This window comes from Bos taurus, chromosome 7, assembly GCF_002263795.3.
Source record: "Bos taurus isolate L1 Dominette 01449 registration number 42190680 breed Hereford chromosome 7, ARS-UCD2.0, whole genome shotgun sequence".
Lineage (NCBI taxonomy): Eukaryota > Metazoa > Chordata > Mammalia > Artiodactyla > Bovidae > Bos > Bos taurus.
In genome coordinates, this window is record NC_037334.1 from 72,255,721 (window position 1) to 72,270,933 (window position 15,213).

The 15,213-nt window shown below is 44.1% G+C and overlaps 1 protein-coding gene across 2 annotated transcripts in view; it reads right to left on the minus strand.

The window, feature by feature from the left end:
* Positions 1-15,213, minus strand: part of ATP10B (ATPase phospholipid transporting 10B (putative)) — a 316,602-nt gene that overhangs the window by 37,419 nt on the left and 263,970 nt on the right. For both annotated transcript variants that reach the window (XM_024995294.2, XM_015472347.3), the window contains 5 exons: positions 13,758-13,884; positions 10,457-10,641; positions 3,849-4,164; positions 1,450-1,526; positions 20-145 (listed from right to left, as the gene is read on the minus strand). In XM_024995294.2, coding sequence (XP_024851062.1) covers positions 20-145; positions 1,450-1,526; positions 3,849-4,164; positions 10,457-10,641; positions 13,758-13,884 — 831 coding nt within the window. The remainder of the gene's footprint in view (positions 1-19; positions 146-1,449; positions 1,527-3,848; positions 4,165-10,456; positions 10,642-13,757; positions 13,885-15,213) is intronic.

A 15,213-nucleotide genomic window follows, 5' to 3' on the forward strand; every position in this document is an offset into this window, starting at 1 on the left:
CTGCAGCCGGGCTACTTACCACGTTCTTGTAGAAGTAGTATACCACCATCCTGGCCAGGCGTGAGTAACACCAGTGGCCATGCACAAGCAGCAGCTTCTTGAGGTGTCTGAAGCGGGAGATGGCAAAGTCGCTGGACATGACAGCCTGAGAGGCAGAGCAGACATATCAGCTTCCATCCACCGCTGCTAATGGATCAAAGAGGCTCCCCTGTGGGTGGTGCTCTGTTCTAAGGTTTGCAATAGGTAGGCCTTCCCTTTGTCACATACAACACCCTTGGATGACTTTTTGGACTCTGACACCCCCCTGCCCCTCCTCTGGGAAATCTGGATTTCACTAGAATCCAAGAAGGGTGGTCAGAAGGGACCAGTGGTCTGGTCTGGCTCTTTCCCTCCTTCCACTTATCCAACAAGCATTTACTATGAACCAGTGTGTGTTGAGCATCATGCTAGGCATGTGATGGTTGACCAGAGACTATGGGCTTCCGTGCAAATTATCCTCAAACCTCTCAATACCCTTGGCCACCTCCTGAGGCAGGCCTTCCACTCCAGTCTCAGGTGGAGCTGCTGGTTGGATAGCTGTTTCTTTCTGCAGAGCCAAAATGTGTCTTCTGCCCTTGGGATGACTTAGAACTAGAAACAGTTCATATTACTTTTCCGAGTAGGAGGTTTGGACATGCCTGGTTATAAATCCTAGTCAGAGTCTTGGTCGAAGTGTTTAACCTCACTCAGCCTCAGTTTCCTCATCAGAAAAAAGTGGAATAACAATCCCTAACACACAGGGTGGTAGTGACTGCTGAAACTGGGATAAAAAATGTGAAGTGCAAATAGAGTGCTAGCCTATGATAGACACTCAAAAAGTGACAGTGTTCGTTCCTCCTCACCAACAAATTTAGGTAACACCTAATGTCTGCGCTGGTGGTGGGAACACAGTTGTTAATGGTTTAGAACTACAAAGTGGGGTCTGTCTGAATGGGGAACACAGCAGCTCAAGTTAGTATGCTTGTTCCAGGCTGAATTTTGAGTAATTTTGGTACAAGCAATGTGTAGGTCCATCTAGCCATCACAACTAAAATGGCAATTGAAAATTGTTTTCCAGTTGCTCACAAAGGGTATTGCAACCTTGATGTGGGTGGCGGTCGCAGGCAGGAAACATGGAATCAGGGGGAAACTTGTTTTTCCTGAATGGCTGGGTACTATTTGGCTTTAGAATACAGGTATAGTCAGCTGTCTGTAAAACGCCAAGCATCGTTTGATCTCTGTTCTGAAGGACTGGCCAGTAGGGATGTGGTGATCGAGGTTATGTATAGGGAGGGAAGCCCCCTGCCTCTCAGATGAAAATTCTGCAAAGATATTTAGGAGTTCCTCCAACACTGAGGGGGAATTCCTTAATTCACCAATAAGGATAAAGGAGAGTAAGAAAGTAACAAGAAGAGTTGAAGGCACTAATACCTGCATGCCTTCCTGTCCAGATATTCCAATCCCAATATCAGCAGCTTGAATCATGCTTACATCATTTGCTCCATCACCTGAAAGGAGAGTAGTCATGAGATCCTGGTCCAGCTGCTGTGAGACAATGAGAAGTTTTATACAAGTGGCTCTAGCTTGTCTCCATTTGCACATAATTGAATCCTTTTAATGTTGCTTTGAATAGTCCTCTGGAAAAGCCATCGTTACAGTCACTTAGCCTGAGAGATGTCTTTTCTTCTTTGGACAAAAAATCCCACTTTTCTTTTATTGTTCAACAAATACATGCACGCACATGCCACCTTTCATACCAGCATTGTAAAATGGATTTTTGTGTGATAGAAATGTCCTGCTCTTTATTGTCCAATTTGAAAACCATTGGCCTCCTATGAACACTGAAATGTGGCTGGTGAACTTCTGTTTAATTTGAAGTGTAACGTTGAATAGCCACATATAGCAGGTGGGAACCATTTTGGACAGCACAGCTCTGTCAATCGTGAGATCTTTTTCACAAGCCTGGCTTTCTCCAATGCCTTATCCTTCAGACTTAAGTTAAGCAAACTTGTTCTGTAAAGGGCCAAATAATAAATATTTTAGGCTTTATGGGCCAAGATGCAATATTGAACAACTGTTCTTTCTGAATGACAAATAGATTTTTATGCATCTTACCAGTAAAAACACAAAATCCATTCTTAGCATCTCTACAGAAATATGCAGTGGGCTGAACTCAGCCTGAGGGCCGCAATTTGTAGACTGAAATGACTTCCTTTCTCTCCTGGCTCCACCTGTTTTTCTAGTAGGGTCTCATAATAGTGTGGAGATATATGATATTATAAAGAATACGCAATTGGGGGAGAGAATTTTCTCCTAATTGTCTGGCAACAAAATTTATTAATCCTAAAAATGTTGCCATTGTAACTAGCTGTTACCCTTTTAAGGATGTTTTCCTTGCTAGCATAGCAATGCATAGTTTTCCTCTTCCCTGTGGCAGAACAAACCTACCCTTTAACCTCTTCTGTTGGCAAGCCAGGGGAAGTAGAGGTGTGGAATCCTATTTTTCGCCCTGCTGGTTTTGTTTCTGCTGTGGTGGCACTGAAGCCAGCCCTTTACTCCAGGGAGTTGATCCTGGGCTATTGCCTTAAACGTGTCTGAAGCTTTTAAGAGGACAATTTAGGGATTAAAATTAGGATGCAGTTGGTAAAACTCTGCTCTCTGTATTCTTTCTGCCTATCCTCTCCTTTTTTTTTTTTTTCTCCTGGTTTTGAACTGCTTTTACCTGAAGACCAAGAGGGGAAAAAACCAAAAACCAACCCCATACCCCAGTGAAAAAACAAAAACCCAACAACAATGTAAAGTAGGTCTCTTATTTGAAATGCCAGGAAAGAAAATTTCTTTCCATATCTGTGTAGGAGGAAGAAAACCTGAACCATCTGTAAGAATGTCCCTAAATTAAAGCAATGTTTACCACGTGCTTGGTATGTGCTGAGTGCAGGATGGAATTAAGTAAGACTGACATTGTCCCTCCATTCAAGGAACTCCTGGTCTCCTGGGCAGCCCATCACCAAGTCATAACAGTGCTGTGGAGCCAGCAGAGTGTACAGTAAAGGAACATTGGTGTGATTAGAGGAGGTTTTACAGAGGAAATGACTTGAGCAAAGGCCAGGAGGTGAGAGAGAGTGAGGATGCTGGAGAATGGTAAGCAGCTTCCTACGGCTGGAACACAAGAGTGCTGAATGTTGGGGGGAGGGAGGTAGCTGGAGAGGTAATGGAATCCAGATCATAAAGATTCTTATAATCCAGGTTTGGATGTTTCTGGAAGGTTTGAAGTAAAGACAGTTTTAATTTCTCTGCTTCAACCATGACTAAAATTTAATCTCCTGTAAGGAATTTTTCCTCAACCTACAAGCCACCATTTATTGAGGGTATGCTTTATGTGAAGTCTTGTATTTAGAAATGAATGTATATACATTCATTTAAATGTGGGGCAGGCTCCACTTTTAAAATCTCCCCACTAGCCATCAACACTCAGGAGAATATCAAGTCCACAGGCACCGGAGGTGCATGGTATTAGAATTGAAGGGGACATCGTCTGCATCCCAGAATGGAGGGAGCCTGAGTGTATACTGATCTACCTGGATGTTCTGAACTTGGCTTTGGCCTCCTTCCAAGTCCTGACATTTCCTTAGCAGAGAACTTGGGTTCACTCTCCCATTCTGCTTAGCCTCTGTTTCCTCTGCTGTCATGTCTTGATTGTCACTTTGACAGTGCCCTCAGCCTGAGCATCCTGACTGTGACACCGGACCTCCTGGCTCTGGTCCAGGTGTCGGGTCAGAGTGGCCTTGCCCAGTCCCTCACCCCCTCTCCCATCTCTACATGTCAGGTACCTATGGAAAGGGTCATGGCTCTCAGCCTCTCCCGCACCAGCTTGACCAACATGCTCTTCTGCAGCGGGGTGGAGCGGCAGCACAGGACAGAGCGGCAATACTGGGTCAACTCCAGAAATTTCTCCTCCAGTTTTCCCTGGAAAATGGCGTTTAGTGTCTTCCCATCGATGACCAATCCAACATCTGGAGCTGCAGCTCCTGAGGTGGGGGGTGCAGAAGGTAGGCAGAACTCAGAGAGCTTGCCGTCTGGCTTCAGAGGTCCATGAAATTGCTTTACCTCTTCCAGTGCCAAGTTGAGGATGGAGTCACAGGTTTCCTATAGAGTATAAAGAGCAGAATAATCAATTTGGTGTTAGTAAGCAACACTGGAAACATAGGTTAAAAGCCTCACTTTATCCTCTGGTAAAAAAGTTATAAAACTCTACTACCATAGAGATGACCTGGGAATCACTCTCTGATTTTGACATTTCTCTGCAGTATTTCAAACAGCATCAGAGCAAGAATAACTTGGAACCACATTTATGGCCCAAAGAGAGAGTGAGCTTGGGAACGAGAGTGAAGATAGCTCAGTAAGATGGGGACTGATACAGTGATGGTATCATTTATAAATGAGACTGATGAGATGGTAAATGATGACAATGTGTCAGGCTGGTATTGGGCTTTTCATTTCTTACAAGTCATTTCCCTTCTTTGTTCCTCAGAACATACCTGTGTGGTAGGTAGGGTGGGTATTAATGACTTTAGCTTAGAGATGAGGAAATTGAAATCCTTAGTAAGTTGTCTAAAGTCATCCAATTTAGTAGTGGAGGCAGATCATTATGATTTAACTTGTGGCTTTGTAATTGAAAAAATACATTGTGTATTTATCATTGGTACTCGTTGAAATTGACCATGTATACCATCCTAAAGGAGATCAGTCCTGGGTGTTCTTTGGAAGGACTGATGCTAAAGCTGAAACTCCAATACTCTGGCCACCTCATGCGAAGAGTTGACTCATTGGAAAAGACCCTGATGCTGGGAGGGATTGGGGGCAGGAGGAGAAGGGGATGACAGAGGATGAAATGGCTGGATGGCATCATCGACTCGATGTATATGAGTTTGTGTGAATTCCGGGAGTTGGTGATGAACAGGGAGGCCTGGCGTGCTGCGATTCATGGGGTCGCAAAGAGCTGGACATGACTGAGCTACTGAACTGAACTGAACTGATCTGAACTGATGAGTCTTATTGGTTTAAAGAAACTTATTTTTTTTTATGTTTATCTTGAAATATGGGGAAGAAGCTATTTTCTCTTATCAATTCTTCTCCATTACTTTTGATTGTATCAAAGATAAAGACAGATTTGGACCTAAACATATCCTTAATACCTCTTTCACTTATGTAAACATCACTTTTAAATAAAGATAGAGAAAAGTTGTGGCAGTCAGCTGGAATACCAATTTTAATGGCATTGTTTTGTTCACAGGGTCTTTATTTAGCAGTGTTCTTTTATCCATGGCAAGAGATGATATTTCATTTATTGTGCTGCTAAAAAATTCTTCTAAAATTTTAAAAATTTCAGTCTATTTAAATGAACTTATTAAATAAATAACAGTATAGGTAGTATATGGATTTAGGCAAAAATTGTGAAGTTTGTTCTGAAATGGCAAGTTTGAAGACCATTGATCTAGGAGCTTCTAAGACTATTTGGAATAATTTCTTCTGAAGTGAGTAGAACTTCAGTTCATTATTCTGGAGCCTTCCTTTAGGGGATGCTAAACTGAGCATTGCAAGCAGTAGGGCATGCATAGGACCCAGAGGAGCCACAGGAAGTAGTTCAGGAGTAGGTGATTACAGCTGAAGCATTTCTCTGGGAAAGAGAGCAAAGCAGTCCTTGCTGGAAGCTGGGGCTAGCACAATTTACATACAGGCATACCTAGGAGGTATTGTGGGTTTGGTTCTAGACTACTGCAATAAAGTGAGTCACGTGAATTTTTTGGTTTCCCAGGCCACATAAAAGTTATGTTTATATTGCAGTCTATTAAGCATACAGTAACATTACATCTAAAAAAGTGTACAGGTATGTACAGAATGAATGTTGTGTCAGCAGGCATGAAAACAAAATTAATCTCATTGTACATCTCCATCAGAGCTCTTGGGTGACCAGGTGCATTGTCAGTGAGTGGTAATATTTTGAAAGGAATCTTTTTTTTTTTTTTTTTCTGAGCAGTAGATCTCAATAGCGGGCTTAAAATATTCAGTGAACCATGTTGTCCACAGATGTGCTGTCATCTAGTCTTTTGTTATCCCCTTTATGGAGCACAGGTAGAGTAGATCTAACGTAATTTTTAAGGGTTCTATAATTTTTGGAATGGTAAGTGAGCACTGGGTTCAACTTAAAGTCAGGAGACACATTAGTCCAAGAGAGTCAGCCTGTCCTTTGAAGCCAGGCATTGAGTTCTTTCTAACTAGAGTCCTAGACAGCATATTTTCCCCAATATATGGCTGTTTTGTCTACATTGGAAATCTGTTCTTTAGTGTAGCCACCTTCGTTAATGATCTTAGCTAGATCGTCTGGATAACTTGCTGCAGCTTCTACATCAGCGCTCAGCGCTTCACCTTGTACTGTTACATGATGAAGATGACTTCTTTCCTTAAACCTCATGAACCAACCACTGCTAGCTTCAGATTTTTCTTCTGCAGCTTTTTTACCTTTCCTAGCCTTCATAGAATTGAAGAACGTTAAAGCCTTGCTCTAGCTTAGGCTTTGGCTTAAGGCAATATTGTGGCTGGCTTGATCTCTCCAGATCACTAAAACTCTCTTTATCAGCAATAAGGCTGTTTCTCTTTCTTATCATTTGTGTGTTCACTGGAGTAGCACTTTTAATTTCCTTCAAGAACTTTTCCTTTGCATTCAGAACTTAGCTAACTGTTTGGCACAAGAGGCCTAGCTTTCGGTCTCTCTTGGCTTTCCTCATGCCTTCTTCACTAAGCTTAATCATTTTTAGTGTTTGGTTTAAAGCTAGAGATGTACTTTTCCTCTCACTTAAACACTTGGAGGCCACTGGAAGGTTGTTAACTGGCCTAGTTTCAATACTGTTGTGTCTTAGGGAATAAGGAGGCTTGAAGAGAGGGAGAGAGATGGGGAACAGTTGGATGGTGGAGCACTCGGAACACACACAGTATTTATTAAGTTCACCATCTTATACAGGCATAGTTTGTGGCACCCTAAAACAGCAAGATCACTGATCACAGATCACTATGAAAAATACAGTAATAATGAAAGAGCTTGAAGTACTGTGAGAATTACTAAAATGTGACACAGAGACCCAAAGGGACCAAATGCTTTTGGAAAGAAGGCATTAACAGACTTGCTGAATTCCATGAAACTTCAATTTGTAAAAAACACAGTATCTGTGAAGTGCAATAAAATGAGGTATGCCTGTAAAGTCCTCCAACATATGACTGCAGCAAGTCATTGGAAATAGAAGCTTCAAAATAAAATCTCTGAATGTACTTCCTTCCAATTGTCTATATAATAATCACAATTGTTACCATTCATTTACCATTTAGTATCTGTCAGGTATGGTGACAGGCAGCCTTTAAGACGGTGCTCAATGATCCTGATACCTCCTGATAGTCATGTCCTCCTCTGTGTAATCTCCAACCCTTGATTGTCATTATGACTAATATTTCCTTTCTAATGAAGCAAATTTTGTAAAAGTGATGGGATGTCACTTCCCAGGTCAGTCTATCAAAAGACTGTGGCTACAATTTGGTACTCTTTCCCATTCTCTCTCTTGAATGGCTTACCCTGGGGGAAACCAGCTGCGATGTTGTGAAGCATCTCTATGGAGAGGCTCCTATGGAGAGGAACTGAAGCCTACTTACAATCATGTCCACCAACTTGGGAGGAGGAGGACTCCCCATCCCCAAATGACCCATCCAATTGAACCTTTAGAGGAGCTCACATCCCTGACTGCAACCTCAAGAGAGACCCTGAACCAGAGGCACCCAGCTAAGCGCTCCTGGACTCCTAACCCATAAACACTGTGGGATAAGAAGTGTCCACTGTTTTCAGCTATTAAGTTTTAGGGTAATTTGTTAACTCATACAAATCCTGTGTTAATAACTATTTTTCTTCTATGATCTTATTTAATCCTCCCAATAGCTTCTGAAATAAAACTTTTTACTTTCCCATCTTACAGATGAGAAGACTGAAGTTTGGTGAAGTATGGTATCTGGACCATAATAAGTCTTCAATATATGTTGTTAGTGATAATAATAATAGTTGCAATTACTAGTTCCTATCTAACACTATAGGTTCCTCTGGTGGCTCAGTGGTAAAGAATCTGCCTGCCAATGCAGGAGACACAAGTTTGATCCCTGGGTCAAGAAGATCCCCTGGAGAAGGGAATGGCAACCACTCGATTATTTTTGCCTGGAGAATTCCATGGACAGAGGAGCCTGGTGGGCTACAGTCCATGGGGTCACAACAGAGTTGGACGGGGCTGAGCGACTAAGCAACAACATCTAATACTATATAGTCCCTTCTAAAATTCCTTGACAGATCAACACTTCCAGTGATGGGTTGATAATTCTCTCATTTTATGGATGAGAACCCTGAAGTTTTGAAAAGTCTCGTAACTTGCTTATAGCTTTAAGATAGAAACAGTAGTCCTAAATCAATGTATATAGAATCAACCATTAAAACCATTGGAAAAAATACCTACAGAATATGTAATTACATTAAACTGGGATTTAAATAAGTCAGATTTAGAATTAATTTCCCCCATTTCTGTCTTAACATATCTCTGTTGTTGTTGGTCAGTCATAAGTTGTGTCCAACTCCTTGTGACCCCATGGACTGTAGGACACCAGGCTTTCCTGTCTTTCGCTATCTCCTGGAGTTTGCTCAAACTCATGTCGTTTGAGTCATGATGCCGACTCTGTGCTCTCTCTGTACCCACGACTTTTTCAACAGGATGAGAAAGCCTAATCTTTCAGCTTTCGTGGGCCCAGAGGTGTGGGCAGTGCTCAACATTCAGTTACCATCTTGGAGAGTCATGGACATCTTTAAAACGGTTGACAGTGACTGAGCTCAACTTGGGTGTGACCTGCTGTTTCTTGGGAACTTCAGCTAATTAATCAACAAACATCCTCAGCTTCTTACAGGAAGGCATTGCATTTAACATAATCCATAGAAAACCACTCCACCCCTCTCAGGAGGACTCACAGGCATGTTGATGTCTTCCTCCTGGAAGTGAAATGATCACTGCAAATGGAATTGCCATTGCAAGCTGGACAGGCAGACATCCACTCTGTTACAGGGATCAAGCACTCAAGCGAGATGCAAATTACTTTCTTTCTTGAGCATAATATTAATGCCAAGATTTCCCTGAGATTATTTTCATCTTGAGAATTCACTGGGGTTTCATCTAATCATAGCATATCTGTGTACCTGACAAGAAAGTAAATGATTTTCCTAATTCATCTTTGGGCCACTTTAGGGTCTCTGGCATTTTTTATTAGGATACACCACTTCTTTAAAAAAAAAATACATGGATTCTTCATTGAATGAAAACGAAACTGAAACCTGTAAGCATCTGTTTTAGGTCCACATCAGCCTCAGGCAAAAGAGAAGGAGTGAGATTCCATCATCCTTCCTGCCTCTCTCTCTCTGTGCTGTTCTCATCTCTCATCTTCCTCCCTCTCTTCATCCTTCTCCCCATGGAATGTTCTAGGTCTCCAGTGCCCTCCACCCACCACCTCCACAACCCAGTGTCTTTCTTGTTCCAACTCCACATCTAATCCAATACTGCTCCCTTTGATAGGGGCAACTGACTCAACACCTACTTCCCATATTCATCAGCCAAGGAGCTAGTGAAATTTTACTTTATTCAGCTTACTTCCTGAAAACAGATTTTTTCTTCCTAAATAGAACAACCATTGCAACTTTAAATACACTTCTTTAGACTTTATACACCCCTCTTTCTCCAAACATTGTTCCCTGCCACTCACAACCTATTAAGGCTGAAAATTGCAATTTTTGAACTTGGCTTATCTTTCTCTCTCTCCTATCCCATCAAAACATACTGGTTTTGTGTACTATTCTCTTCAGATTTCATTCTGTGGCAACCAGTTTGATATTACAAATTGGAGCTGAAAATTTAAACTCAGAACCATGTCAATTTAGTTAGAGTTTTTCAATGGATGAGTTAATCCAAAGTATAAGAAACTAACAACTGAGACTCTGTGAGCAGACAGCCTGGTATGAGGCAAACAGTACTGGCCTGACCAGGGAAGGGCACTCGAGACTTAGTCTGTCTATCAGAGACCACACGGTGGCCCTGGGGAGGTGACTCAGCCCCTCTGTAGGCCTCAGTTTCTCACATACAGAATGGGGAGACTGGCGAAGGGTGGGATTCGGTTGCTACTTTGTTTTGCTAGACGAACATAAATAAACCAGTCAACCATGTGTGGGGATGAAGCAGAGGGACCAGGGCTGCGTGAGGGCCAAGATTTGGGGGTGGGGTGGTGGTGGTGCTGCCCCTGTGTACCTGTAATCCTGTCTCTTGTTGGCTTAGGTGCCGCTCTGCACTTGGACATCTAGGCTCTACTTTGGCCTCACCTGACTTTCTGTGTTAATGGAGTAAACGGTGTCCGTCTGGTCTAAGAGTCTACAGGCATAGGCGATGTTGACCGCAGTCTCCTGCTTATCTCCAGTCAAGACCCAGAGCTGGATCCCAGCCTCCCGCAGAGCAGCAATAGTGTCTGGAACACCTTCCTGCAGCCGGTCTTCAATCCCAGTGGCTCCTGGAGTGAGGAAAGACAGCATAGCTCACATTTATGTTGGGAAAAGGAGCTGCTTAGGCCCTATCAAACCAGGCAGTGATTATTGATTATCTCCATGTTCTAGGCTGTGCTAAGCACCCAGGATCCAGCAGTAACAGAGACAGAGCTGGTCCCCACCCTCTCTGCACTCAAAGGCCTGTTGAATAAGGATTTATTACTGAGTGATGGGAGGAGAGAAGCCCAGAGTGCTAGGCAACCATATACCCAGAGACTTGAACTTCATCTAGAAGGTTAGGGGAGGCCTTGCTGAGGAAGAAAAACAAGTGAAAGTGTTAGTCACTCAGTCGTGTCCAACTCTTTGCAACCCCATGGACTGTAGCCCACCAGTCTCCTCTGGCCATGGGATTCTCCAGGCAAGAATACTGGAGTGGGTAACCATTCCCTTCTCTAGAGGATCTTCCTGACCCAGATTCTCCTGCATTGCAGGCAGATTCTTTACCATCTGAGCCACCAGGGAAGTTGGAAGTGTCATTCAATCTCAGATGTGGAAGATAAACCCTAAAGGTGGGGAAGGAGGAGAATTCCAGGCACAGAGAGCAGCATGAGTGAAGGTTCAGAGGTCAGAGTTGAAGACGACACAGAAAGGGAGGCAGAGCTGGGTGAGAGATGAGGCAGGGAGGGGAGGTGCTGGGTCATGGAGAGCCCGTCAGGGCATGAAGAGATTTGGCATTTACTTGGTAGCAAATTAAAGGGGTTAAATTGGAGAGTGATGGACAGTTTTGAATTTTAAAAAGATCATTCTAGAGACTGGATTGGAGGGTGGAGGAAGCAGGATGAAGATCACGGCTAAGAGTCAGAGGAAAGCTGGTGTGGCTGGACCGGCATAGCAGCAATAGGAGTGGAAAGACATGGGGACACTAAAGTCTTTCCTCTGCAAGTGCTCACCACAGAATTAATAGAGCTGGGTTTTTAAAATAATATTCTTAGAGGGAATTAAAGATGTGAATTACATCATTTTTTGAATGGTCTCAAGCTTTGAGCCAACCTTGATGAATATATATACCCAAACATGCAATGGTTGCCAAGTGATTAAGCAAAAATAAATCTGCATTTTAATTGAGATTCGTTTCAGACCACAGACTAATGGCTGTCCATTTCACTCTGGGCAGGAGTGAAGCATGCCGTTTCTTTTAATAATCCCGAGTGACAAAAGGTTGGCAAAGCAGTCATGCTGGATGCATATTGAAAAGATCATTTTGTACTGGGAGAGCCGGTGTGAATGCAATGCAGCTTCTGAATGGCAAGGCAGTTTCTTGATGGCAGGATGAAGTCTCTTCCCGGTCTGTGTCTGCTCTATCCTAAGCCACTGTGAGGGAAGAAAAATAAACCTCTCCATCCTGAAATGGGCCCATTTTGTATTTCAGGCCCAAGTGCACTGGAGAACAATCCCATGAAAAATGATGCTTGACCCTCATCTTTTCCTCCAAGCATTAACCTGGAATGTGAGAGACTGAAGCTGATGTGTATTACAGGGAAGAAGAGTGAAGGAAAGAGGAGGAAAAACACATTTAGTGGTGTGAGAGAGAAAATGAAACAGGCGGTGAGAGGCTTTCTCAGCCAGGGAAGCCGACAGGTCCTAACACATGTGTTCTCTTTTATGCCGAACTGGTTTAGGGGTGCTTCTCACGAGCGGGGGCCAGAAGGCTCCCCTGGAACACGGGGAAAGGTGTGCAGGAGTCAGGGGCCCTAACGGGATGACATTCTGGTGGTGGCCTGGTGTGCTGGATGGAGCTGTCTGCACTAGCTACCCCCTGGTTCCTGTTAGAGTGAGTTCTCCAGGCCAGCTTTCCAGGGAGCCTCGTGAGACAGCAGACAAAGGCCTCTGCAGTCCAAACAGGAAACAAAAGGCTGAAGGAGGTATGGTGCAAAACTGCCTCCCCTAGCTCACTACTCATCCCACTAAATCTTGCTGCTATGTTTTAAGTATAAAGAGATTTTACCATCTTCTTACAGGAACACCCAAGGTCTCCCCCTCCACCCTGGCCTGGCTGAGTTAGGTGGAGTGTGATTTATCCAGAGGAGGCAGAGAGGCTCAGAGGGGTGCGGGGAAGTGTCCTTGGGCACACAGAGCCAAGATGTGGCCTTCATCCCCAGGGCAGCACTGCCTCCCACAGGAGGCTGTTGCCCTGTGGCCACACGGCCAGGATGTGCATGCTGCGCAGGCATCACCTTTCCTAGATCTTGTTCCCAAGCTGTGAGGAGACGAATCTGAAAAAGAAAGCCTCCTCCTTCTCCCTTGGCAACGCTTTTCCTTCAACAGAAATCCATTGCTGTCTCTTAGCTGGTGCTTTCCATATTTCCCCCAGGGTAGCCATCTAATTTCTATACAGCAGCAGTCAGAGTGATTTTTGTAAAACATAAATCTGTCCCTGCTTTAACTCCCCCTCTCCAAACCTTTAGCATACGATTTACATGGCCCTTCATAATCTACATCCTCCTGACCTCTCTTACCTCAAATGTCTCCCTTACACTCCGTGGTCCAGCTAAGGCAGACCTCTAAGTCTCCGGCTAGCCCAGGCTTTCTCACCTCCAGACCTTCATTCAGGCCCTTCCCTCTTGTGGAACACCCTCCCCCTTTGATGAGCTCCCTTTCTCCAATCAGCTCAAGCCCTCCTGTGCCCTCCTTGGCTCTGCACTAGGTTGCCACCTTTTCCTTTGTGCTTCCACCCCACCAGCTACATCTCCCAGCCCCACTCTTGTCACACTCTGATGAAATTACTTATTTAATCATCAAGGGCAGGGTCCGTGGCTCTTGTTCCCTGTTGAAGCCACAATACCTAGCGTGCTACTTGGCATACAGTAGGTGCTCAATAAACATTTGATTGACTGGAGGAGAAGCAACCAGGCTTCCTCCAGCAGGGAGTGCAGGAATGCTCCCGGGCATCCTCGGGAAGCAGGATGTAGAGTCTGGTAGGATGTTGGCACAGCTCACTGGCGCCAAATGCCTGGAAGGGCGCCCCAGGGAGGCTCCTAATTGAGACACATTTGTAATAGTGTCAGAATCAAGGCCACGCACGCCATTTCCAGCTTGCAGCATTCCTTTTAAAAAATGTAACAATAAACTTATTTTTAGCTACCAAGTAAGGTGAGTTGATTCTCCAGATGCTGTGCTGTCTCCAAGAGAAGCTCATCTCTGTTGTTGAGGGATGCCTCAGCCTGACGCCGGAAACTGGCCCATCGCCTGAAGTCCTCTTCACTCAAGACCTGTGAGATGGGAAGAGGCTCGTTCACAACTCTGGGTGTCTCCTTTCCCTGCCCACGTGCTGGACCTCCTTCAGGCCAACTTGAGCTTCACTATACAATTAGATGGGGCTTTCCCCTCCATGATTTTTTTTTTTAGATTCTTGAATTGATGAAGGATCTTCATGTTCCATTATCATCAAATGTCTGTTGACCCCTGTGATGCTCTGGGTACTGTAGATACAATAGTGATCAAGAAAGATAAGAGCCCTACAGACCTGGGCTGATATGCTAGTAGAGGGTAAGAGACATTATCTAAGTGAATAATTTAAAAGAATGGACCATCCCAAGGACTATACAGAAGACAAACAGCATGTGACTGGGTAGGGGGATAGCTGTGGGAAGAGGGGTTATTTTTGTTTGGATCGCCAGGACCCTTAGACAAGGTGACGTACAGGCTGAAATCCAATGATGAGAAGTGTTCAGTCATGGGGAGAGGCAAGTTCAAAGGCCATGAAACAGCAGTGAACTTGCCTTTCTTTCTGTTCTTTGAACACAGCAGTTGGCTTAAGGATGGAGAGCCAGATGGAGAGGACCAGTGATGAGGCTGGAAAAGTAAGTAGCAGACAGGTCTTGTGTAGCCTGGTAGACTATTCCACTAGCTCCTGGAGGTGTCCAGTGGCTGAAAGAATCCAACTAGAGGACACAGGGGGCTTCCCTGGGAGCTCAGTTGGTAAAGAATCTGCCTACAGTGCAGGAGACCTGGGTTTGATCCCTGGGTTGGGAAGATTCCCTAGAGAAGGAAATGGCACCCACTCTAGTATTTCTGCTTGGAAAATCCTATAGACAGAGGAGCCTGGTGGGCTACAGTCCATGGGGTTGCAAGAGTCAGACACGACTTAGAGACTAAACCACCATCAGAGGATAGAGTTCCTCTTCTGGAGTCCATAGCATTTTAGACCCCTCTGTTGGCATTATACGCACACTGTCTGTTACAGTAATAAATGATTCTTTTGTCTAAGCATCAGATATTCTTTAATTTCCCACCCATGCATGGCACTGTGGGGAAAACAAAGGGGACACAGGTAGGTCTTTTGTTTTTGAGGAAGAACAGTCTTATCAGAGGAGGCGAAATAGAAATAGATAATTTCAATAAAATACAGGAAGTGGTAAGGTTTTAATTACAATCTATAGAGTAGAAAGTGCTAGTCACTGTCCCAGCATTACTTGTGTCATCTTAGTGAATCTCCATGACAACTGTATGAAGTAGGGAACACTAGCACCGTTTTACACATGAGAACATCCCAAAGCTCAGAGAGGTGAAGAACTTGCCCAAGGCCACATCACTGATAA